Genomic DNA, 27,330 nt, shown 5'->3' with positions numbered 1-27,330 from the left:
TACATGTGTTCTAGTAATCAGTTTTTGCAGCGATTTTCATAGTGGAGTGCCTACACACAGCTATAAACATGTAGACCTACAACACCGGTGCGAAAAAGTGCCTGTGTTGTATGTCTCCGTTACTCTGTACAGTGGAACCCTGATCATATGACTCTCAGGGGACCGTGCCGAACCGTCGTATAATTCGGGCATCTCATAATCGAAAAACTAAAAATATATCATAAACTGGAATATAGGTTGACCGCCCCTTCTACTTTGAATCTCCCCCAAATTTTTTAAAAATCGCAAAGTATTGCGTGCACCCTTCCCTTAATAAATAGCGATACAACCAGCTGTACAGTGGTGACGTTTCTTCTTATTTTGACACTAATCTTATGTAGTTAAATGGTGAAAGGGCACGAAGTGCTGTCACTCAGACTCAAACTAAAGTTTGACTTTGATTGTGTTGTTATTTTTTATATTCGTCAACGGCACTAGCTATCATGTTGAAATCAAATGAACAGATACATTAAATTTTTTTTTTCTTTTTTCAAGGACCAAGATAGAGATGGGGGTTCATTATGCGAGTGGGTTCATTATGCAAGTAAATACAGTACATGTGCTTCTATGGAGTAATACTTCGTTATACTGAAGAATTTGTGAAATGAAGGTCTGTTGTTGTTTTTTTTCTCTCGGACAAAATCAGAGATCCCTCATAAGATGTGGGGTCGGCGTAAAATTTCATCATATAACCAAGGTTCCTAATGCATTATTTCTATGCGTATTTTTCTGGCAAACCGATTCATTGTAAAATGCGGGTCGTCACAAAACCAGGTGATGTTATGATTGAAGTTCTACTGCATTAGTGTACTTGAACAACGATGAGGACACACCAGCAAGCCCAACAAGTCTTTCTCCAGAATATTTCTTGGAGCCAAATGGCATACCTTATGCATGAAGTTTGAATCGGAGCTTTTTATTTATCATTCTGTTCAGGGAGAGTTCCAGACGCAGAAGGAAGCAGCTTGGGCCATCTCCAACTTGACCATTAGTGGCACCAAGGTCCAGGTGTCCTACTTAGTGGAGCAAGGAGTTGTGGCACCTCTGTGTAACCTGCTGACTGTGCGAGATCCGCAGGTGGTGCAGGTTGTTCTAGACGGTCTCAACAACATCCTCAAGATCGCCGGCACCCAGTTCTACGCCGTCGCCAGCAGCATTGAGGAGTGTGGTGGCCTCGACAAGATCGAGGCCCTTCAGAACCATGAAAATGAAGACATATACAAGCTGGCCTATGAGATCATCGACCAGTACTTCTCGGATGATGTGAGTCAACATTTTGTTTTTATCCTGTTCTTGATGTCAAACCCGTTAGCACGTATAGGAGTAATGAATTACTAAATTATCTTTTACTTTGTTGTTTTTTTCATAGTATTCTTCATTAACAAAATGCATTTTAGTTTTGTGACATGTCATTACTTGATCGCTTTTCTGCTTGTTCTACTCTTGCCACTTGTAGATAACCTTGAAGATTCACATACCTTCAGATTTTAAATGCGAATGCATTTCTTAGGCATCCAGCATTGTCTGCACGCTGGCAGGTGTTATCTCTCTGCTCTCACTCCCTCTACCATAGCAACATCTGCAAGCACATGCATATCCTCGCCCCTAGCAACCTGAGCATGTGATGCGAGAGAGTGCAGGAGAGTGTGGGTGCAGTGCTTCGCCGCTCCTTTTCTGGTCGTTTGCTCTTTCTCCTCCGTTCGCCCCAATCTCCCGTCCGCTAGTGCCTCACTAATGACGGTTCGCTGGCTGGGTGCCTAAGAACATCCGAAAATGTGTGCTCAAGACGCTGCTGTGAAATACCAACACCGAGCCAAGAACGCTGACGCCTTGCTTACTCGTCCGCTCGCTGCTCACTCTCGACCATTCGCTGGCTGGGCACCTCTCAAGGTCATTGCATAAGTAGGTAAAAGCAAATGTCTGACAGCAATGGTACCCTCTCGGCGCAAGAAATGCATTCGCATTTATTAACGATTCCCTTCGGGGATGGGGGCATTTATTTAGCTTGCAGTTAACATCCGATTTCTAGGACCCTAAAGGGACGGCGAAAATGTCCGGAAAATTAGGCAGTCTGGAAAACTAGGCCGCCATCTGGAAAATCGGGCAGTCCAGAAAAACGAATGCAAGATAAACACACTCTTTAATGGGTATTTTTCCACTGATGGAGAAAGTCAAGGCAGGAGTACAGGATTTTTATTGCAATTAGCAAATGCATCGTTTAGTTTAGGTGCTCTGAAAACAGTTGTCTATATTAAAAAAAAATAACGAAAGAAGCAAAAAATTCGATGTGGCCGGCACTACCACATTTGTAAACACTTAGGGGCACAAAAAAAAAGGTTATTTCTGTTTGAACGACATTCCACTTGCCCGCGATGATGTCTGCCTGCCTTAATTTGAGCTAATGTCCTGCTGTTGCTGTACACCGATGACAGTGTCAGTGCGCGCGTCAATCTCGAGCTCTTTGGCTGTGTAGGTGCTGCCTCTTCGATCTCGGTGTCGGAATCCTCTGTAACTTGACGGATGATTTCGTCATTAGTTAATTCGAGGTTTTCATCAGTGTCAAAGCCCTCAAATGTTATCCCGGCTGGAACCAAAACAACGGCAGCGTGCAGATCGTCGACGGCAACATCAGTGGGTGGAGGTTCATCGCTCACACTGTTCACACTGTGGTTGAGACAGCTGTTTTGGCGTCCAGTATGAAGCTCGCGTGGCAAAAACGGTTCTGGAAGGTCTGTTGCATAACCGCCTGCCACGAGTCTGTAAGCATGCTAACTGCAGCGTAGCTTTTTCCAGGGTCGGAGAGCAGCACAGCACCATGCGGCTGTGGCCACAGGTTTGACAAATCTACGGATGTCAACGGATCGGCGTGACTGCATTGCGGCATTTGTAGTTTCGAGGGTACAGCAGCCACGGCACGGTGGGTTCAAGAGTGCCAAAACAATCAAATTGGCGGCATCGGTAGTGTCTTCCAGTCTGCATTTAGCGTTGTAAAGTCCGGAAAATCGAGTGGCGAAAGCTATAAATGTGACTAAGGAAGGGAGAATCAATTGAAGGCTTCAATTTTTTTCAGATGCAACCACCCCAAGCCATCAAGTAGCTAAGCCTAAGAAGGCATAAAGAGTGCAATTTTTATTATTTCTTTAACTGATGTTTTAAGGGACACTTCCTGGTTTACTGCTTATTTGTTGTTCACTCTAACCCGTTTATAACGCACTCAGAAATGCAGGAAAAGTGTTATATCAGTAGTTCATGGTATATGGACTCTCCTTTAAAACCTGCACTTAGTGACCAATTCCTTCCTCTCTTCGCATTTTTATTGAAGCGCTAACAGCCGCTTTGGTAACAATTAATAAGCCTTTTCGTGTCTTGAAGTGACGCCCGCTGCGTGCGCATGAGTAAATTAAACTGCCTTTATGATGAACTGACATTGTTTCGCATGTAATGCCGTCGCATGTAGCTAATCATCCCTGTCTAGTCGCCTGCCCGGCTCAGGCCGTCACTGCCAGGCCTATTGCTGGCATATAAAGTGGTATAGAGTTCTGTGTGAGTTCGTATCTTCTTTGTGCCTGCTTCACCTTTCTAGACTACACTATTGTGTCGCTATCTTGCTGGCCACCGACGGCTGTCGTCATTCTATGCAAAGCAACATTCCTACGCTGGGTGCAACGACCGCAAAGCAATATTACTGAGTGGTATCAACAATAAAGCCCCGCGCACGTGCGGTGCATACTGTCTGCCATCATGCTGATCTCGTCACACCAGACTTGCCCCATCCAGGTGCGACTGAAGCTGGCAGCGAGCCATCTACTTCTCAACAAGATTACCTGTGCGGTCAATGACCCACCTCGCGTTCTTACGTCAGCAACCAGGTATTCACCCTTGCAGGCCCAGGCATGACCATCATCATGATCCAGCAAGTTGTGCAGGATTGGTGGACTTTTGTCACCACATGGGGAGGACAAGGTGGGGCTGGACACCATCGTTCCCATTTAATCCGGCACACCGATGAGCACCCTGCCTGTTCTTTGAGAGTTGAGACCGTCAACATGTAAATACTCTGTATAAAGTATTCTTTGTCTTCCAACTCGTCCTCATGACTGCTCCGAGCACATTTGCATGTGTTCGCACTGGCCACGCGACCCCAGTCCTAGCAGTGGTGCCATCGGTGGGATACTACGACACCCATTTCCTAACAGCACGAGGGTGGTCATTGCTCTGTTCTTTCAACATGGCGAAGACGAGCATTTTGCAAGCAGCAGGCACTGCTCCGTGTAGCTTGACTGCCCTGCATTACGATGTATGGTATGCTTAGTATGTCGCCTAATAACACAAGCATTATATGCTTGCTGTCATTGTATCGATGCTTCTCGATGACAGCAGCGCTCTAAGTTCACCAAGCTACTTTTACTTTATGCAAAGTGACGTCCACTTTATAGCGGTCTTGCACAACCGAGTGGTGACAAAATTGCTAACAGCACTATGGTGCACTAGTGCCATTATCAATCTGCACCGTCACATGCGCAAGTAAGCAGGTATATAGCTGCAGGTGCCTTTGATAAGGTTTTTGCCGATGAATCATGATGACATGTTCATCACTGGCAGTCACGCCGTCGTTCTTTGTTTATTCATAAAGGCATCGCCGCAGTCGCACGAAAGTCGTAAATTGATCGACCGGTCTCAGCCATTGTTGAAAAGATGGAAGGCTTTTCGCAGCACATTTTAACACCGATGAGTTGAGGGTCCTAGTGAATATTTGTGTGTCAAAAAGTTACTGCAGCTATCGCCGCTTGTGTTACAAGGTATTGTTTAGTTTATTGTAGGCAGTCGTAGCTGCAGGGAACGACATTAGAAAAGGTTGAAAAGGTTGCCACGCGAACGCTGATCCCAAGACCCTGCTGCCATCTGAATTTTTTTTCCTCTCCGACATTCTGTTTCTGAATAAACGCCTAGAAAGTGAACGACCTTGCTCGAACCGTCGGAAATTTGCGTGCGGTGATCACTGATCTGATATCTTTGTCGCAAGTAAACCAGAGCGTGCCTCTCTCATCATTGGAAGGTCCGTTTTAACATTTTTTCGCATCATACTATGCACCATACATTTGTAACAACCGCGCCTGAAGTGTTCGTTGTAAATGGAGGACGCTACATGTGGACGCAGCTTCAGTGCACCGAAGTATGGTTGTTAAAACCAACAAATCGTCATACCTGGGATCTTTATTACTGGGTTTGACTGTAGTTGGAAGTTGACCATCCAGGGTGGTCTAGTGGTTATGGTGCTTCACTGCTGATAAGCAAGTCACGGCCAGTGGTTGAATCCCGGCCATGGCAACCGCGTTTCGTTGGAGGTGAAGTGCTAGAGGTCTGTGTAGTTAGATGTAGGCGCGCATTGAAGAACTCAGGGGGTCGAAGTTTCTGGAGTCTTTGTATAGCACTCTACATTGCCTTATTGAGGTTTTGGGTTGTAAAACGCAAACAAATATTAGTAGCAGTTTGAAATGAACGACTGGTGTAACTCTGCAAGGTTTGAAAGATTTCCTCTAGCACCAGAAATGGCAGGGTGCACAGCATTCTAGAAAATTTTCATGAAAGCAGTCTAGGAATTCGAAAGTGCAAATGGTTGCGTCCTCTGGTTGCAGGTGGATGAGGACCCCCACGTGGTGCCGCAGGCCTCTGACCAGGGCTACCAGTTTGATCCCAATGCTTCCATCCCCGCGGATGGCTTCAAGTTCTGATGGCCATGCTCGGAGCCTCCCGTGACCACCACGGGTAGGGCGGAAAGAGCTGCTGCAGCTGCTACCAGGACAAGAGGGGAAGGGAGATGTCGCAACTCCAGCAAGCGTAGCTGGCAACAACAGACGAGTGGTAGTGCTTGCAACTGGTGTGTGGGAGAGTGAGCGTGGAGGCGAAGGGCCACGTCACCTTGGAACAGCCGTCTTCTGCGTTGAGAGGTGGCGCAGGTTGGCAGTGGCGCAGCGCCCCTGCTAGTGCTTCTGCATGTTCAACTCGCCTCTCGCGGTGGCCACCACCGACCATCGCCGGGGGCATACGGCCCTCCCCATTGAACGTTTTTCGTCACCGCTCTAGGTCATTGTCAGTTCCCCTTTATCTCGTGAAGACACCTCTTGTCAAGCTAGACTGTAGAGAGGTGTTTGTAGCAGTTCACATTGCCCTTTCCTTTATTTCTCCCCTTGTCCATGGTTGTCCTTGCTGTACTTCTTCAGATGGGTTTGCTGCCTTCTGTTTCTCTCTTTCTTTTTTTATTTCTTGCTTTTCCACTTTTGTCAACCATGCCTGGTGCTAACTTGGAGAGAAATGGACCAAGCACTGATGAATTGCTTTCTTTGCTCCACCATTTTTTTTTTCTTTCTGTCTTTGCGTGTTCTTAGTGCATGTGGGGTCGCTCCAGGCGTCCTGTCCTCTGCATAGGTGCTGTGTAATGTACCCAACATCCTTGCGTCGTGCAAGCTGGATCTTGGCAAACATGAGCAAAAATAGGGGGAAGAAAAGACTATCGGATAAGTAGGTCGTGCACATATAGTTTAGTGCTTGAGGACAGAAGTATTTTGACACTTGTTTTCTGTGCAGATTTTTGCTTGTTATTGCTTTTAAGAATCATGGTTTCATGTCAGGTGTAATACCTCAGTATCTTCCAGATGGGAGGAGAGAGAAGCTACTAGTGTGTAATTATATACGTGTGTAATTATCGCCCATCCACACTTAGAAGAAACTCAGGCAAAGTTGTGTGGAAAAAAAAAAGCAGGCCTGCAAAGAACGCAAATAATCGTTTAGCTAAAGCTGAATTTCTGATATATACGTCGTTCAACATAGCGATCAAAGGCTGCTGTGCAGTGACAAAGCACTTTCTTTGGAAAGAGTGGGACCTCTGGACGAATTGAGCGCAATAGCAAGAGCTGCAGAAGAAAAACAGCATAGCTGAAGATCAGTTTTTCATCCAGGTGCCTTAAGTTCTCCAGGAAGCTTGCCGATGTTTCCTTGACGGTGGACGAAAAAGAAGAAAGAAAAAAGAGAGAAAGAAGAGCACAAAATTCGTGGACAACGGATGAAGAGAAGGCAGTGCTGCCATTGTGGCAATGGAATTGCCGGACACAGCCGACGAGCATGATGTGCCAATCTGTGAGCATGTGGAGTTTTAAGCTGAAGAACTGCTGTGGCTGCTTGCTTCTGTGCAGTTTACTAGTTTTTCCGAAGCACCCAGGCGTGGCTGCTTCAGTCCGTTTTGTGTTTCCCAGTGGCAGTTGTGCTGAGAGCATCTGGGTTTTCTGAGCAGCTCCCAAAACAGTCTAGGGAAAAAGCGTCTAGGATTGAGCGATGCCTTCAGCTGGCATGCATCTTTCCATGTAAATACTAGTATATTTGCCATGGTCTTGCATTGCAGCACTCTTTTGTGGCAGCAATGTAGCCAGAATGAGTTAGCTCATTCTTGTTTGTTTTAATTCATGGCATTGAGGGGCAATCTTTACCTTGACTTTTGATTGTGCATCAGTCTGTTTTGCTTGAACTGACCCCTCCCCATCTTTTTTTTTTTATGCCTTGAGCAAAACATTACGTGTTTATAAATGTAGGATTTGTACTCAATTATGCATAACAAATTGTAAAGCCATGTGAAGACACACTCAATGGTTGTGTCACAATTCGGGAGGACCTTCGTCAAGATAATTCACAAGACGAGCAGAGATAATGTACAATTGTACAACCCGATTGCTGCTTCTGCAGCTGTGCTCTGTTTTGAGCTTGCTAAAAACCCAGACGCTTTTCCTTGACTTTATTATTTTTTTCTCCTTGTGTGTGTTGTGATCTGGGCGATTAAAAATGATCGCTCCTTCATTGTTTTGAGTGCTGTGAGAAGTTTTGATGGCCACTTTAAAGCTAGTATTATATTTGGCACTGAATTTTTTACTACCTGTTTTTGTCTTCGGGTGTTATGGCCTTTTACGTCAATATGCAATAGCTGTGCGGTTTCACAGACAAAATGTTGGCCGCATGCATATTTCTTGTTGCATCCAGATTTTTTCATGAGCCCTTCGAGAACTATGGTCATAGAGTTCATTGTTTCTGGATCAATGGTAGCCCTATTGGATCCTTGGCGCGGCTGTGCCCTTCTCTTCTAGGTAATGGGCGTATCCAGGAATCTGTGTTCTATAACTGGCAAGGCTGATCAGTAACAAGAGTAGCAGGCTGATCATCATATCTTCAAAGTATACAAAAAAATTATGTGGCTCTTTTTTTTGTTTTTCTTTCGTAATGCCAGCAAAGTTCTTAAGGCACCATTTTTCATAACTCGCAGTGTGCACTAGGTGTGGAGTGTGAAATTGCTCAAATTACCCGTTTATCTTCACTGGAAAGAGCGTCATCCAGTCGGAACAGTGTAAGCGCAGAACAGTGTAATTACAGGAAGTAAGAGACCAGTGTCTTGTCGATTGCTGCGTTTTTAAAGCTTCCCAAACGTCCACATTCAACTGGATCGAAACGCTGCCTTGTGATACATGCGGTGTGAAGAAAGAAAAAAAAAATCAGTTTCTCTCTCGCCTTGAAGGATCGTCAAACCAGGGTGCAATTGTGTTGTCAAGAGGTGGAGCCTGGCTGTCTTTAGTGTTGTTCTTTGGTAGTATTCCCCCTCTGCCCACTGGGCCTTGTGTAGTGTGCTCTGGTGGGCATGCAACGTACAGTGCACTACAAGACCAGTGTACCCTGCTGTGGTTTCAACCTCTCTGTTGCCCCCCCCCCCCCCCCTGTTAGTGTTTCAGGGGTGTTGTGTGTTTGTCTGCATGTGTGTACATTGTTTGGGCACAGCTTGGTGAACTTGAAGCACTCTGTGCATGGCGTGCTGCTAAATGCTTGTTACTAGTGGCTGCCACATGTTTTTTTTTCAGAAGCCGGTGATAATTGTTAAGGGTGCATTTAGTGCCTCCCTGTATGTTTTTGCTAGGCCAAAACTTTTGGCTAGTGCAGATTTCTTGTGGAATGAGATTAATGGACTCCTTCCATTTAGGCCTTATTGAAATTGAATCTTCAGTGACCACTCGCATGGTGCATGCAAGATATTTGCTTACTCAGTGTTCGGATCAAGTTCACCAAGGTGTGGTAAATTTCTGCTTTGAGCACCTATTGTCTCTTTTGGGTGTACAGTAGCTGACAGGCAGTAATTAGCTAATGTCATTGGCTGTATGCCTTAAATTATTTTTCTCTACCAGAAGGTTTTGCGCCTCACAACCACGGGCAAAGAAAGCGTAGTGCTTGTTATTTTGATGTGTTATCTTCCTGTCAAGCTGGTGTGCCCTGTGCGTTTCTGGACTGTGTGCAGTGCATATATATATATATTTTTTTCCGGCGTCTCGATGCTCTTTAGATGTCGTGGTGCGCCTTTGTAAGGAAAACAAATGACTCCCAGGAGGACCATTGTACATAAACTGCAAAGCAAATACTACCTGTAAATTTCTTTTTGGTGGAAATCGAAATTTGTTTTCCTTGCAAAGACGTTTCTCCTTTAAAACTCCTTTGCAGGCTACCTCTAGGTTTACAGAGTTACTTGAAATTGAAAATTTTTATACTCTATAGGACATATTTCAATTTGCACGCAAATTAAAGGGTAATTGAAATGCCCCTTGTAAACCGAGGTGCCATGGCAAATAAAAAAAATCTGATCCTAATAATCGAAGTATTTGTGCACGCGTGTACTTTTATTGTGCTAATTATGGGGGGATCGTAGTACTTTTATTGTGGGGGGATCGTGTACTTTTATCGTGCTAATTATGGGGGGATCGTAGTAAATCTGTCTCAAACTTCATGTGTGCCGTAAAGTCCATTTTGGGAGTGTGGGTGGTTCTTCGTGCGAGCACAACAAGATTTTAACGGCACTGAAGGTTGTACTTGCTACACTACGCACAATGCAGTGTACAGAGTGCACTATGAGTTGCCAAAAGGGGAAGCAGGAAATACATTTGCCACAAATTGGAATGTTTTAAGAAGTAACGCTAGTTACAAACTCCTTTAGCACATGGTCTGACCTAATCCGACAGAACGCTGGCATAAGGAAATGCACGCCGCACCGAGCGAAGCGACCTTCCTTTTTACTGAATGCTTCTTCGGTGCAGTCATAGTCCTCCCTGGGCTGGTAACATCCGTGACCCTTCAAAAATGCACTGCCGAGACTGTGACATCAGCTTTTGCACTCCCGGGCAACAGTCTAGAAAGGAGGGAATTCACCTCTGTCATGGCATGTGCAAACTTGTGAGCCTGCTCATAAAGGCGCCCGGGATGACGATTGGTGTGTTAAAGGTGTACTGACAAAATTTGGCGGCCGTTATAGCCTGTGGGGTCGATTCCCGTGGACATGCGTATATATCATTTGCAAATATCAAAAGCGAATATAGCTTGAAAGGTATTTTAAATTTATTTTGAAGTTTGCGTGAGCGCTCTAGTCCACCGTGATATTGACACCCTCAAAGGTTGGGGATCCCCAACTTTCCTCACATCACCACGCTGCAGTCAGTATAAAGAAGTTATGATGACGTCATAGCCGCCATTTTTTTGCGTGTTAAGGGTGCATTTAGTGCCTTCATGTATGTTTTTGCCAGGCCAAAACTTTTGGCTAGTGTAGATTGTGGAATGAGATCAATGGACTCCTTTGAAGCCATATAGGCCTCATTGAAATTGAATTGAATAGGCCATGGCGCATGCTTTGAAAGTTTTGTGTTTAGCGACACTGTAGCCCCGTTTCCTATTCGAAAATAATTCTTGATGCGGACTGTGCGAAAGCGTGTCGCGGTTGTGTGTTCTGTGGTCAAGAGCTGCACACGCTAGGTGGCAATAGTTGCACTTGACGGCTTCTCGTTTTTGGAGCTCGAACTGAAACTGGTCGATAATGAGGGGCCTATCACTAATTATCTGTTGCATGCTGTATCAAATGATGTGTTGCGTTATGACTAATAGGCCATTTTCAAGAATGGAGAAATTTGTTGTGTGTCTGCTTCTTTTGGGCTTGTTTTGTGAAACATCGCACCAGGAAAACGCGAAGCCAAAGTTTTCGTGTCCATATCTTTTTTAAAGTACACAGTCGCTGCCGGTACCCTCGATGGCCCTCGCAGGCTTTCAGTCGCATGAGAAACATAAGATGCACGGAGTGAATTTGTCCATTCGGACTTTCTACGCGCTGGGAGTGTTCACATTCGCATAATTGCTGTCACAGTGAAAGACCGGGTAACATTTAAATCGAAGTTTTGACATGTACTATCCAAGGGGAAAAAAAAAAATTTTGTTCCACTAGCCCTGGCTGAAATTTATGTTGGTCGCACTTGAGCGAAAGTTAGCGGGACGTGATATATCCGAGAAAGCTATGTTGCTGCTTCTCCTGGGAACACAACATACAATAAAATGTTCCAACGAATGCGCCTGACCAGCCACAAAATTTTTTCAGTTGCGTAAAAAAGAGCGAGAAATTGAGGTTGAGTGACCATCTGCAGTTTAGGCATCTTACAACCCATGGCCTCCGAGATGGTGGGCGCATGGTGGGTTTCTTTCCAGCCGTTCCAATTGCAAGGAGAGAGCGTGTTTCCAGAGGTGGGCGTGGCCCGCTCTTTTCTCTGCACCGCGGCGCTGCTGGTATAGTCGAAGATAGAGGACAGCTAAGAGATAGAAGAAGAGCTAAGGGAGGAGAGGCCGATGGTATACGGTTTTGTAGAAGCACATCTTAGGGACATGGAACAATCTCCTAACAATCCGGACTACGCGAGGGAATATTGTAATAGAAAAGAAAGCAGTAGCAAAGAGGGTGATATTGGGGCATTCATTCATAAAAGTACAGACTGGCAAAGGGTCAAGCAGGAGTGCAAGGAACATTTATGGCTAAACGGGAAAGTGGCAGGGCAAATGACACTCCTTGGTTTGGTGTACTTGTGGACGGGAGCAAAGGCCAGAGAAGAAAACCAGGCAATGGTAGAGTGTATATCAAAGGACATTGAGGAATTGGGAGGAGAGTGCGAGATAATTATACTAGGAGATATGAATGTGCACATATAGATGGGTACACCGACCCAACAGGGAAAATAATCATGGATATGTGTGAAAGGCATGATTTGATCATTTGCAACAGTACTGAGAAGTGTGAAAGGCAAATAACATGGGAGATAGGAAGGCTGCAGTCGACGATTGATTATGCACTAATGTCACATAGGATGTACGATAGGCTCAGGGGAATGCACATAGATGAATGTGACTCCAGAAGTCTGGGTAGTGATTACAAATGTATCAAGCTAAGTTTTGGAAGAGCAGTGAAAGTGGGAAGGAGGCGCGATGAGCAACTACAGGGAAATTTTTATTCAGAAAGGCAAATAGTAATAGCTACTAAACAAATTGAGAAAGTAATCACTGAGGATAATAAAACAGTGTGGACATACACGAATTTAATTAAAGTGAGCTAGAGCTTGCTAAGGCATGTGACAAATCACCCCGAATAAAAAAAGACACAAACCCAAGAGTTGGTGGGATGAGGAAGTTAAGAGAGCCATAGCAGAACGTCAGAAAGCCTCTAGGGAACACAGACATGCTAAGCAGCGGGGTGAACCGACAGATGATGGTGAAAGAAAATGGGAAATCTTTCTAAGCTCTAGAAGAGAAGCATTTTTCCTGATCAATGAAAAGATTAGAAGAAAGGGTGCTCAGTGGCTGGCAGAAGTACATAAAAAGGACAGAAGGTCAGCTGCGAAATTTTGGAACCATCTAAACTCCCTAAGAAATGAAACAAACCTAGAGCAGAGGTTTATAACTACAGCTCAAGGTGCTAGGCTAGAAGGGGATGAAGCTATTGAATATATAAGAACAAGGGTGACAGAAAATTTCAACAAAGAAGTGCCTTATGCACCACAATAGACAGGGATGGATCAAGTGGCACAATGGCTCCATTTTCACAACGGAAGTGGGAAAGGGCTGAGCAGAGGGTTCCAAGTAGTACATCAACAGGCCCAGGTGGCATTCCAATTATGCTGATAAAGACATTGGGTCCGAAGTCTAAACAGACTTTGAGAGAGGCAGTGAGCAAAATAATAATCGATGGTGAAGTTCCCGATGGATGAAAACTTAGCAGGATGAGCATGATCTATAAAGAAAAGGGGGACAAAGCTGACATAAACAACTACCGTCCTATAACAGTGACATCAGTGGCCTACAGGCTGGCGATGCAGATTATAAAGGAAAGACTGCAGGCATGGATAGAAGATGAGGGGGTGCTGGGGGAACTGCAGAATGGGTTTTGGAAACACAGGAGGTTGGAAGACATTCTGTTCTCACTGACGCAGTGCATCGAAATAGCAGAAAAGGAACTCGGGCCCCTGTGGCTAGCATTTTTGGATATCAAGGGAGCGTACGATAGCGTGGTTCAAGAGGAATTGTGGGGAATACTGGACACACTAGGCGTGCAACATGTAAGTCACTAATCTTTTAAAGGAAATCTATAAAAGTAACAAGGTAATAAAATGAGAAACACAGGCATCCAAGCCCACATCGGTGAAACGGGGACTTAGGCAGGGGTGTCCACTGTCACCCTTGTTATTCATGATGTACCTACAAGGATTAGAGGCCAAATTAGAGGGAAGTGGACTTGGCTTCAACCTCTCTTTATTCAAACAAGGAAAACTCATTGATCAGGCACTACCAGCATTAATGTACGCAGATGATATAGTGCTAATGGCCGACAACAAGGAAGATTTGCAGAGATTGGTGGACATTTGCGGTAATGAGGGAGATAGGTTAGATTTCAGATTCAGTAAGGGAAAATCAGCAGTCATGATTTTTAATGACAATGGAGGCAGTGAGCTTAGAATACAGGAGGTAATGCTAGAGATAACAGATAAATAAAAATATCTGGGCGTATGGATAAGCAATGGGACCGAGTACCTAAGGGAACGCGAAATATACATGATGACTGAAGGTAACAGAAATGCAGCAGTGATGAAAAACGGGGCACTGTGGAATTACAATAGCTATGATGTGAGGGGAATATAATAAGGGGCCATGGTTCCTGGTCTGACGTTCGGCAATGCGGTCTTGTGCATGAGTTCAAAAGTTCAAGCAATATTAGAAAGTAAGCAACGTAGAATAGGTAGGCTTGCCTTAGGAGCTCACGCGAATACACCAAATCAGGGAGTACAAGGTGATATGGGATGGACATCATTTGAGGGCAGGGAAGCTAGCAGCAAGATAAAATTTGAGAAGCGATTGAGAAAAATTGGGGAGGAGCGTTGGGCTAGGAAGGTATTGAGCTACTTGTACATGAAGAATGTCTATACAAAATGGAGAAAGCTGACCAGAAAATTGACTGATAAGTACTTAGGAAACAGCAAAGGGCCAAACCATAAAGAAGTATCGGTTAACAAGAACATGAGGGAAGCTGAGACTGATATGTAGAGAATTGGCATGATTAAAAATTCCGCACTAGAGATCTATCGAACTTTTAAGCAGGAAATTGCCAAGGAAAGGATCTATGATAATACTCGGGGTAGTTTTCTACTGTTTGAGGCGAGGATGGGAGTATTGTGAACCAAGACATATTGGGCCAAATACGAAGTACTTAGGAAGTACGAAGTACTTAGGGTACAACCATATCAAATAAATAAAAGGGGTAGACACGGTATGCAGTGCGTGTGGAGAGGAGGAGGAAACTGTCGAACACTTGATAATGTTCTGTAAAGGGCTTCACCCTATAGTTCAGGACGATGGCGCAGATTTTTTCAAAGCACTAGGGTTTAGGGACAGGGAGGGCAAAATAGACTTAGTGGGTAGAATTAACTAGAAAGAGGTTATCTGATTAGTGGCTAAAGTCAAGGCACGAGTGAAAATTAAACCCTTCACTGTAAAGTATGAGTCCTCAACCTCACTATTTAAAGGAAAAAAAAAACAAATCTAGTTTTTGGTTCACTGAGTATTATGGCTTGGTGGCATTAGCCACCGCCCGATCTAAAGAGTACAACCATATCAATCCATCCGGAAAGGCTGGCGCGCTGCTGGCGAAGCTTGCATGTGGCGATAAAATAAAAATGGGTTTGTGCTTTTACATAACTTCGCACTCATTTGGGAATGTCGTGCCACGGCCGCTGGATCGAAGGCGCACAGGGTGCGGCCTGCTGCGTGCGCCCGAAACAGCGGGAGAGGCCGAGTTCATTCGCCTGCCGCCGCGGCGCCACCGGTCAAGGACAATGAAAAGCGGCGGAGTAGCGGTGCGCGCGCGAATTCCCTGGATCTTTTAACTCGCGACTCTTCATGCTGCAAGCGGACACTTTGAATTTGATATCCTCTCAGTGCTTTGTTCCACCCTACTACGGTTTATGGTTTATCGCTACAACGGTTTATCGCTACTAAGGAAGACGGAGTGGCCTCGACTAAGCCATCCCGCCCCTGCGACAGTCAGCTTTAAATTCATGCTTATGACAAGTTTGCCCCGTCCTCAGGCCACAGGATTAATACACGTATTTCATATTATCTTACAAAAGGACTTGAAAGAACTTTCAGACCCGTTTTACGGCATTTAACTATAGCACAACGTTTTAGCTTCTCGTTAAAATCACTTTTGAATAAAGGCCATGATTTTATGTTTGCTTTTGTCCACTGGCGCGACGGTGGATTACATAACCTTCAATTCATTCCTGAGTATTTCAGGAGCTATAATAACTCTAAATTAGCATCCGTCTGCATATTTCCCGTTTGAAGACTGTTGAATGTGAAATTGTCTTCTTTGCTGTGCATGTGGAAATAATGAAAATGCCGGGTATTGTGCCTACAATGAAACGTGCGTTTATTAACTGGAGCTCTACAATCTCTAAAAGATCAGTATATTTTCTAATACAGCAGGACAATTTTGCCTGCATTACAAGGTAAAAAAATGGAGGTGTCATGGTCCTCAAAGGCGCAGAACTTTTCTGGAGAGGGGCTTGTGTGCCAGCCTTACAAGACGTTGCACAGTGGCACTCACATTCCCTGCCCAGTTAGCTAGGAGTGGTCGAAGCAGCTTTTTAAAAAACATCACAGATCTGGTTCGTGTGCTGAAGGTTGCCCGAACCACACCGTAGTGCAGGGCAGGTAACCAAATGTGGAAGGAGGGCTGAGTGAAGAAGTTTACACAGATTTCCACTTCTTCGAACTTCAGTGTCTTTCATCACTTCACTGACAAAGTCACATGCGAGTTTGCAAATTTTCACGATCTCCATGTTGGGATACCGAAGTTGTCCGCTATCGATTTTCTTCACTAAATCGTAGATGCTGCCACACGGTTTCGTCTCTTGCAGAAGAGCCTTGCATGATTCACAGGGCAACTGCAAGTAATAAAATCAAACCAAGTAAAATTTTCATCAAAAGTACTATGCATCAAGTATGTAGGCTCCTTTTCTTACTTTGCTTAGCTAAAGAAAAATATTATCTAAATTTCGTAAGAGTGGGAATGAAACAACCTGCGGCAAAAAGAGTGGCATACACGCATATCTGGTGTCGACCCTTACAGTGGTGGCACACCGGCGGGGCGGGACCCGCATCCTGATTCGGGCCGGAACCCTGGCTCCGGACTGACCTGAGTTTTTCTTCACTCGAGGTCAGCCTGGAACCCTGCCCTTGGTTTTTAGTGGCGAAAGGGAGGGCAAAAGAAGAAAAATATGAGAAAGAGGGAGAACTGCTGGTTCGCATATTATAGTTAACATTCGAAGAAGGCGAAAGTGAATTGAACATTGTTTAAGACTGGCTGGCGCGCTAGCGACGCGTTCGAAAGAATGCAGCAAATAATGCAAAGCTTAAAAATAACCGCCCTTACCTTCTGCTCACATGCACGCGCGATGTATCCAGCCAGGTATACTAGGGGTGCTAGTTCGAGGTCATCCAGCACAGCAAGCCAAACATTAAATACTTCTAGCTCATAGGAAAGCCGCTTAGCACCGAGGACGACCGCAAGTGGCACGGGCCGCGGTGTTGCCTTCTCGGGCTTTGAGTTTTAGAGGTGCATTTGTTTCGAAGCTGTGGGGAGCGTTTCCACTCTTAGCAGCTTGGAGGATTTCAACCTGGGGAAAAAAGTGCGTAGGTTACATGGGTGTGCTCTCCAACGGGCACCAAATATACCTTTAACAGCTTTTCGGCTGTGAGGACCGCGGTTCTTGCATCAACTATATTTTGGCCTCCGTTAAACTGTCGAAAGCAACTGAAGAGGAAATCCACGGGGTTGCTGTTCAAGGCACGGGTCAAGACGTAGCAAAAGCTGGAAAAAAGTTTCTTTGATACCTAAGTCAATACACATATACGTAACCGCGATAAAAATATGAAGGTGAAAAAAGAAAAAAACCTACTTGTCTAATAGATGTTGAATCAATGCCACAGTTGACCTCGTCGCCATTATCGTTGCCTCGCATGTTTCTTTCGTCATTTTCTTTTTTGTTTTGCCACCAAAAAGCTGAATCTCCTCGATGTATGTGATGAAGTCTACTTCAAGCCACGAAAGACGGTCGTCGTCGATCAAGTAGAATGGTTCTTCCCTTTGACCGTGCGGCTTCACAGCGCCAATATTGTGAAGGTCATACCACTTCGACACCATTTTCATGAAGGTGATGGTGGGCAAACAGTTCTGAAATTCTGTCGCATCAGGGTGGCATTGCGGGTTTTCTTGTAGGAACTCAAGCGTTGGTATTGCGACTGGGGAGAAAACTTGCGTAGCCCTTGACATTTTCATCTTTTCTAAGTTGTTCGGTTCAACGTGTGACTGTGTTAGGAACCTCACTGGCTTTACGAGTAGCTGTGACTGAATGCTGAGTAGTTTCTTCAAGTACAGTCCACCTTGAATTAGATTATCTCCGTCCATCATCTCTCTTTCCACAAGATTATTTCTGAGGTTCTTGGTGAGGTGATTCGGATCAAAAGACAAAAAAGAGGATCACCTTGTCGCAATGGATGTGGCACTACATGCGCAAGCATTCCGTCCTCGGAAAGGCTCTTGAAGAGCGCAACATTTGACTGGTGATTGTCGGTAACAATTCTCGTTACACGGAAACCCACATCTTCGACTGCCTTCATGACATTCATTGTCATAGAACGCTGCTCACTCCTGAGGCACCGGGTAAAGAAGAACCCAACTGTTATTACATAGGCAGTTGATAGCCCTCGCAGGACGAAGCACAACAACCTGTTCGCCACTTCAGGCGTTGCACATGATTGCTGCTCAGGACCCATGTCAACGAGACCGAAAACCTTATCAAGTTGGCGATCGTACATAACTTTCTGCTGTATCGCCATTTCATCGATGATTAGGGAGCAGAAGATTTCTTGTTCGACTTGTAGCGCTTGAAACTCTGCGCGGAGGAGTTCTGTTATGAGTGATGTGACGCCTATTTCGCCTGTTGAGTGCCCGATGTACTTCTGTGGTGTGGCACGACAAGGCAACTTGAACAGGCCTCTTGTTCTCCCATACTCGTAACCTTTGTTGGAGCACGCTTTCCAGAGGACGCACTCCCTCAGAATTGATTCAGTGTACGCTGGCTTCTTAGAAGCAAAATTCGACACTTGATTCTTGATAAATTCGGTGGTTATATGGCCTTCGTCTGCGGCTCTTAGATACACTCACAAAACAGGCGATTTCTTTGTTCCTTTAGAAAGCTTGAAGCCGTTCACGAACCGTATCGTGCTGGCTTTGGAGCGTCTGCAGTGACTTCTTGAGGCGGGAAATTTTCCGCTGCAGGCGGTTCGTCGTTTTCTTCGCATCCTCTATCATCCGCTTAAGGTCAAGGTCTGTTTGAGACATCTTATCTGTACAGGAACTGGTTTGGCACATACGATCAGCAGGCAATGAATAGTTGCACGTTCCGTCCGAAGACCCGCTTGGTGCAACATGTTCTTGATCTCCGAAGAGATCAGGCTCGACATCTTCATGCCTGCTTTCATCTGGGCCATTTCCTGCACTCTTTTTCGCGCAAGCTGATGAACCACCATCTGGTACTTCTCTTCGAGGCCACTTTCTTATCCTTCGAGCCCTTGGCTTTTGCATATAGGACGGGTAATTGGGGAACACCGTCGGGATAGCAGTTGGCAGGAGCATTCGCAGTTTGGTGCTTTTCTTATAGTCATTTTCGGTGAAGTGAAAGGAACAAACCGAAGAGCGGTCACTGGGTACCCACCTCGTTTCTTTTCCGCCAGATCCCTGCCGGGAGATGTTGGTGAGCCATGCTTGTCGTCGTTCAGCGCTCGATGGAAATTCATGGTAGCTCAAACCGGGATTTTTCTTTTCGTTCGACGCGCACAGTGGAACACAGCAGTTTTTTGGCATACTAACTGGCCACTCTAACTACCTAGCTGGACGGTGAGGCAAATCGCATCAAGCTGAACACGACTATAATTGTTTGGAGCATGTAACCTCATTCCGCGGTGAGAAATTGGCGCGAAAATGCCGCGTTCGCCGTAGCGCGCCCGCGCGTCTCTTCGGTGTGTCCCCTACTACTAGCGCCCCCCGCGAAACTTGCGGCCGCAACTGTCAACAACGCTCGTCCTCCCTCGCCAATGCGCGGCGGCTCCACGCAGCAGGCCGCACCCTGTGCGCTTTGATCCAGCGGCCGTGGTCGTGCCAAGGCGTACGAGAAGAAACGTCCATGGGCGTATATATTCTCAAAAGGGCTTTTTGTTGTAGATTTGTGCCGCCCATATTAGAGCACTTATAATTGCGATGCCTCTGCAAGAGCTGAAAACTTGCTGTGCTTCGAAGTTTGCAGGCTTAATAGTATAGAGGGCACTGGCAAAGGTAAAAAAAAAAAAAAAGACTTCTCGATCAACAAACGATGTCAGAAAGATGCCGCGTTCTACACTCACGGGATCTACTCTATTAGAGGGGTTGCCTTTCCTTTAACGGAACTAGCACTGTTTTTATTGTAACGCCGTTTCAAGAGTACTCCCGTCGAGCCGCAGAAGCAGGATACAGGGAGGAGGGTGCAGGCGGTCGCCATGCGTCTAGACTATGTCTAGACTGAACTTCGCAGGTTCTGCGACGACCGCGAGATGGCTGCAGGCACGTTTTGGTCATTTATGGTTGTCAATGCGCACTGTGAATTTTACGGTGTTCAGTGGGTACGTTGGGAAATGTAAGAACGAACATACAAATGTTATGCTTGTTCAGCAAGTACGCAACACGCGTACACACAGTTTGATGTACCTGGTATGAAACACTAGCATTACATAGCAGTGACAATTTGCACACTTCAGTCACTTCGGTCAATTTGCAACTTTGGTCACTTGAGTGACATTTGGTGTGTGCCTGATCTACACTGCTTAGGCATGGCTTCTCCGGTTTCTACCATCGAATCAGCAGAAATGAATGCTCCAGACACCAACGACTATCCAGTGGATCCGGACGAAGGTTCTTGGTTCACTGTTACCCGCCGACGCAAGTCAAACACCACAACGAATTCCGCACCCGAGCCCTTGCCTGCCAAAAATCAAGTGACCTCGCGGCCGCCACCCCTACCTGTGGATGACTTCAAGGTGATCTTCCGACCACGAGGAGTCCTTCGCATCAGTGAATGGGCACATCACGTGTTAGCACGCGCCATCTGCATGGCTGCTCGGCTGCCAGGAGAGACATTGATTGATTGATATGTGGGGTTTAACGTTCCAAAACCACCATACTATTATGAGAGACGCCGTAGTGGAAGGCTCCGGAAATTTCGACCACCTGGGGTTCTTCAACGTGCACCCAAATCTGAGCACACGGGCCTACAACATTTCCGCCTCCATCGGAAATGCAGCCGCCGCAGCCGGGATTTGAGCCCGTGACCTGCGGGTCAGCAGCCGAGTACCTTAGCCACTAGACCACCGCGGCGGGGCATGGGAGAGACATTCAACAAGCTGCTTTTTCGCATCCAAGCGGAACGCAATATAGCCATCGCGAGCACACCAGACGAAACTGTTGCTACAAAGTTGCAAGCCATCACTACATTAAATCTAGGATCGCAGAGATATGAAATGCAAGCTTAAGTAGCCACTCCAGACAATTCTTGCAACGGAGTCATCATCGGCCCCGAGAAGAATACTTCCCCCACTGAACTCCTCGACAACATCTACGCACCCGACGCCGAAGTCTTGCATGCCCGAATGATGGGATTCACATACACGAAGTTGATAACTTTTGCAGGCCTTCAGGTTCCACGTTATGTCTACTACTACCGCGCCGAATACCGATGCTACATTCATAGACCTCGCAAACAAGTTTGCGCAATCTGTCTTGCATTTGGACATCGGGCAGACATATGTCCAACCCCGACAAAATGCCGATTCCATGCATGTGGAGTTGAGACACCAGCGCCAACTGAATGCTTCCACTGCAAGGGCGACCACCCAGCTACGCACCCCAATTGTCCTGCGAGGGAACAGAAGCCTCCAAACAAGCATTATGTCAAGAAAGCACTGGAGGCGAACGCGTTAGCACCACCACCTACGTCACCACCCAAAGGACACGGGCCCAGGTCTAGAACGAAGCGCAGCCAATCCAAGAGCAGGGGGAAGTCTCAGGACATGGCCTTGGAATCGTTAAACAACACGCCAGGAACCGCAGCCAAAACCAGCACCACCACCCTGGGACTGATCCCCCAAAAGAACAGAGCCGTGAGTGTGGAGAGGCCAGAAATGCCACCAGCCAAGAAGCCAGCCAAGAAGTCAAGACTCCAGCTAAGGTGAGTTGGGCAGCGGGGCGTCACAGCCTGAAGTCTTCTTTACCTAATTTCTCCCATCCACCCTCATCACACAACCGCCCCAATGTACCTCTCACATCTAACGCACATACCTGCACTAAGCGAGAGCTGCAAGATGGCCTCACAAAACTGAGAGACTCGCTTAAGGCTGAAGGAGGAGGAAGAAACTTTATTCAGAGAGAGAAAAAAATTTTTTGAAATGCAGGCAGTTTGGTCGGGCCCTCAGTCCAGGGCTCCGCTGGCACGAGCGGCTCGCTGGACCTGGTCAAGCAAAGCTATTTGGCTCTGCTTGTCCTCGTCCGCAAGCCATGCCTCCCACTGCCTGTGAAACATGTGTGGTTGCTTCGTGATGTGTGGGCTGTCGATGTGTGTGGGCCTCTGGGTGCACTCCCATGTTATGTGGCTGAGTGTTGGTACTTGTGAACACCACGGACAGGTGTCTTTATATCTTGCGGGATATATTCTACTTAGATGGTACAAATTGGGAAAGCTATTGGTTTGTATGCGTCTCCAATCCCTGCTTTGCTGGCTATCCAAGTCCTTATGTGGAAGCCCATATTCCTTTCGTTGCTTCCTTTGTTGGAGGAGGATGTCACGCGAATTGGAAAGAGGTTCAACGTCGTGGCCTGCCGTCGCTCGGTTGGTGATGCCTCGAGCTATACGGTCTGCCACGACGTTCCCCTCCAAACCTTCGTGAGCAGGACACCATATAATGTGATGGTATCCTGTTATGGGTTTATTTAAAAATTTATACGCTATTTTAGGTAGCGTTCCTCGGAGAAACATTCGGCATGCCGCCTGTGAATCGGAGAGCACAACCACTGATTCTCCCCTGATTTCTGCGTTGGATATGGCTATGGCTATTGCTGCCGCCTCTGCCACTCGTGTGAAACAAGTTTTAACCGACGCCATTGTGGTGTGATTTTGTGCTACAATTGCCACTACATGTGACCCTCTGCTCGCTTTACTTACGTCTGTAAAGACGGCTTCTGAGCTATTCTGAAATGCTTTGCGTAAGGAGTCTGCTCTCGCTTTCCTCTTTCCTGCGTGATACGTCGGATGCATATTTCTGGGAATAGGCGCTACAGTTAAATGTGTGCGTTTTTCCGCATCTATTAGCACCGTTTCCTCGTCACAATATAACGGTCGCAATGTATATCTCATCTTTTCCAGAATTCTTCTCCCATGATAGCTTGAATTGAGCCTTTCCTTTTGAGATAAAAGCACCGCATTCGCATACTCCTCAAAGGTATTGTATAGGCCCAATTTCTCTACCCTCTCGGTTTTGGCATTTTCCGGAATCCCCAATGCTGCTTTGAATGCTTTCCTTATTATTGTGTTTATTTGCTTTGTCTCCTGGTTTGTCATTGTCTGGTACGGTAGCGCGTACGTAACTCGGCTGATCACAAATGCATGAACGAGTGCAATGGTTTCTTTCTCCTCTAGTCCCATTTCGCTATTTGCTATCCGCCTGATCATCCGGGCCACATTCGCCGTGGTTCCCCGTAGCCTTTGTAGTGTGTGTGACGTTCCCGAATTTCCTTGTATCCACATGCCAAGCACGCGTATTACATCTGCCTCCCTGATTTGTCTCCCATCCAGCAGTACTGCTACCGGTATTAAGTCCTTTTTCTTTGCGTATCTTGCCCTAATTCTAACCATTTCAGTTTTTTCCGGCGAGCATTGCATTCCTGCAGCTGTCACGAAAGCTTGTATTTTATCTACTGCCTCCTGGAGGGCGTTTTCTTTGTCCGCATAAGAGCCACCCTTTGTCCATAAGGTGACATCGTCTGCGTAAAGAGCTGCTCCTAGACCTTTTATATTTTCTAGCTCACATGCGAGCTTTCTCAGGCCGATATTAAATAGTATCGGGGATAGCATGGCTCCCTGGGGGGTGCCTCTATTTGGGTAGTCGAAGGTTTCAGATGTAACCGAGCCTAAAGAAATGGTAGCTTTCCTGCTTGTCAGAAATGACCGAAATATTCGTTGGCCGCAGAAATATTCGTTGGCCGCAGTTAATCGATTCGAGGCCTTCCATTATCACCTTGTGTGATATTGTATCGAATGCTTTCTTGATATCTAGTGCTAGTACGAATTCGTCGCTTGAACCTCTGTTTGGGTTCATGACGTCATTTTGCAACAGCAGGAAAACATCCTGGGCCGATACATGTGGTCGGAAACCGAACATATTCACCGGTAGCAGACCCTCTCTCTCTACATAGTCTGTCAATCTAGTCAATATTGTTTTTTCAAAAAGCTTACCCAAGCATGAGGTAAGGGAGATTGGTCGGAGGTTCTTAATATCTCTTGGTTTCCCTGGTTTTGATATTAACATGATGTTTGAGTCCTTCCATTCTACTGGAAGGTTTCCTCCATCTACCCATACCTTTTCATTAAAGAAATCCGTGATTCGTCGAAGGGCCGCATCACTCAAATTTCTAAGCATAGAGTTTGTTATTTTGTCTCGTCCTGGGGCGGTATTCTTTTTGAAAGACTGGGCCGCCGCATAAACCTCTTCAAATGTTATGGGAGCGTCTAACTCTGATTGTTCTTTTCCTGCATATTTGCCATGTACCACTTCACATGCGTCTTGTCCGACATATAATTTCTTGACTTCGTAGATAAGTGCGTCATCGTTACCTTTAAATTCATTCTCCAGAATTCTTAAAGCCCTGTTCGTCATTGTTTTTGTTGCCCCTGGATCGATCATACTCCTCAGGATGTGCCAGGTCTTTTTGGTTCCTAACGTCCCTCAAAGTGAGTTACTAAATTGCCTCCAGTTACTGTTATTTAGTTGACGTGCGTAGTCATTGGCTTCCTGTGACAACTGAGCTATCCTTATCTCCAATTTGCGATTAAGCTTTTGCTTCCGCCATCGCTTTGTGAGGCTTCTCCGCGCGTCCCACAAATGTAGCAGGTGCTTGTCGACTGCTGGGATTTCCACGCTTGTTTCTATTTCCTTTGTCACTTTCCTGTGTGCCTCCTTTATCTGTGTCACCCAGTTACCTAGATCTATTATTTCCCCTTGGTCTCCTACGTTCTCCCTAAATTTGTTCCAATCAGATATTGTCGCTTTCCCCATTCTTCTTGTCGTGGCGGCATTAATAGTTATTCCGAGAATGTAGTGGTCGCTTCCCAAGTTTTCTCCGAGGTGCGCCCATGAGACGTTTCCTTCAGAATTTGTAAACGTTAAGTCCGGTGACGTGTCTTTTGTTAAGCTATTCCCGACCCGTGTCGGTAGGTCTAGTTGTGTAAGTTGGCAGAGATCATACCGTTCAACAAGGTCTACAAGGAGTTTGCCCTTAGGGCTGTCCTGCTTATATCCCCAATTTCTGTGTGGCGCATTAAAATCCCCCATGATAACTAACCTGTCTTTCTCTTTCAATAAACCCATCGCATGTGCTATAATGTTCTCAAAGTCGGCTCGTCTCTCCTTAGGTGGGCTATATATATTGACCCCCACTGTTTTTGGTCCTCCACGTTTTTTGGGCCACACTGTTATTATCTGGTGTTGCACTGCCTCATTGCTCACGTAGCTGACACTCAATGCGATATCTTGTTTGGTAAATGTCGCCACTTGTGGGTACTTTGGGTTAACATGTCTTATGTACCCTCTCAGATTTATCTGAAATTTGCCTACTTCCTGAAGGCAGATTATATCAGGAGGGATTGGAGATGCTCCAATAAATTGTTTGAAATTTTCAAGTTTTGTTCTCAATGAGCAGCAGTTCCACTGCCATATTTCCGTTTGCTCGGTCTTTTTATTGTTACGGTGTCTAGCCATGATTGGTATTCTCGGAATCTGTTATTCCACTTTCTTTAGGTTGTCTGGTGGGGGCACCCGGGCTCTGACAAGATCTCTTGCGAGGATTCTGCGCCTGACTCAAGTCGCTTATGGTGCGTTCCATCTGGCCTAGTTTGGCAAAAACAAGTTGAATTTGTTGAACTAGGAACGCTATCGGCGGTGTTTGTGGTGGTTGCGTTTCCACGGGCTGCGCAACGGGCTGCGAGACAACAGGTGTGCTCGCCGGGCTTTGTGTGTTGCTCGACTGGTTTAGTAGTGACTCCAGGCGCGCCATTCGAGACTTAACCTCCTGTAGTTCTGTTCTAAGTTGTCTGTTTTCAGCTACTACCCGCTTGTATTCTGGGTGTTCTGTGATCGTTGGTGTAACGGGTTTATGTTTGGTAGTGGGAGATACGGCTTGCGCATAGCTTACCGCGTCCGCCTGTGGGTTGCTATGTGCAGGACACGCCCCCGGTGGCTTGCTTCTCGGAAGGGCTTGCGCGTTCGGATTGTCCTGGGAGATTGCTCTCGGCGTCGAAGTCGACTTTGGATGCCGCTGTCCTGGTTGTCCTGTCTCCACGGCACGGTTTTTCGACGGCGTGCGGGTTCTGGAACGGCTCTTTCGGGTCCCGCCTCGTCCGTACTCCCATTCTGCTTCCTCTTCCTCCGACTGAAACCAGCGAGGGGCTGGCTTGTGTGGTTTTTTTGGGTGGTTTCGCTGCTTGCTTGCGAATAGGCTTGAGGCGTTTCAGACAACTGCGGTCTCCAGTGATATGGTTTCCCGTGCAAATTGCGCATGTCGGAGTGCAATTATGGTTTACTTCGGGGTTGCGCATTCCACAGGTATGGCACACGGGTGAGTCTGGCTGCGGACACACGTCGGTGCGGTGGCCAACCGCCCCACACGCTCGGCAGAATTGGACGGTGTTACGAAAAGGAATACACTCCTTCTCACCTCCTCTGTAGTAAACATATCTTGGTAGAATGTCCCCGAAGAAAGTCAAGACGGCACTCTGAGAGTCTCCCAACATCCGAGCGTCGACCAGCGTCACGCTCTGGGTGCGAAAACGGATGCTCGCTTTGATGGTCTCAGACGGGGTGTGCGGCTCTATACCGTGAATAACACCTTTTTTGGTTCCTTCACCTGCCGTAACGTAGACGTTGACAGGGTGTGGTCTTCCGTTGATATTCAAAGACGTGACGCCTCTCATCGCCATCGCGACGGTCGTGTCTGGAGTCGACGCTAGCGCAATGTTGGACCCCGGTCGGATGCGGAGAATAAACTGATCCCACCTGACTTTTCCTTGGCAAGCCTCCACTATAGCGTCGGATATCGCTTGGGTGGTCACGTTCTTCAGAGGCAGTCCCTGGTGAGGTCGGAAGACTACTTTCAGATCGTCCTTGGGTAGTGCTGGGGGCCTCCGTCTTGTAGGTCGACCCCGGCGCTTTGGCTGGTTGTCCGTCGTAGGTCTGCTGCCTGCGGAGAAGTCCCCTCCTTGTTGAAATTTCCGCTCCTTCGCCTGTTTCTTCTTCGCTCTGAGCGATTGGGATATTTGCCATCCCTCCTCTGTGCGGTCGGTCTCCGTTGGGGCGGAAAAATCTGCGTCGGCGTGCGTGGACGCCGCGTTGCAGTTCCCAGGCAGTGCTGCTTCATCCCGGTTTTGCGCGGCAAAGTCCATGACTTCTTCACCCAAACCTGGTTCGGATTGTCGTACGGACGCTGTTTGCGACTCCCCAGTCGAGTCCATAGCCGTCAGCAACCGCGGCAACGCCGTGGTTGTCGTCTTCGGGCGAGCG

General features: G+C 46.6%; 1 protein-coding gene across 1 annotated transcript in view; it reads left to right on the top strand.

Moving 5' to 3' along the window:
- Positions 1-9,715, top strand: part of Kap-alpha3 (karyopherin alpha3) — a 51,094-nt gene extending 41,379 nt beyond the window's left edge. Inside the window, exons 10-11 of the mRNA XM_037436100.2 lie at positions 976-1,302; positions 5,676-9,715. Of these exons, the coding sequence (XP_037291997.2) occupies positions 976-1,302; positions 5,676-5,771 (423 nt within the window). The 3' untranslated portion in view covers positions 5,772-9,715. The remainder of the gene's footprint in view (positions 1-975; positions 1,303-5,675) is intronic.
- Positions 9,716-27,330: the final 17,615 nt, after the last annotated feature.

This window comes from Rhipicephalus microplus, chromosome 1 (assembly GCF_043290135.1).
Source record: "Rhipicephalus microplus isolate Deutch F79 chromosome 1, USDA_Rmic, whole genome shotgun sequence".
Lineage (NCBI taxonomy): Eukaryota > Metazoa > Arthropoda > Arachnida > Ixodida > Ixodidae > Rhipicephalus > Rhipicephalus microplus.
This window is presented reverse-complemented; position numbering and strand designations above follow the sequence as displayed.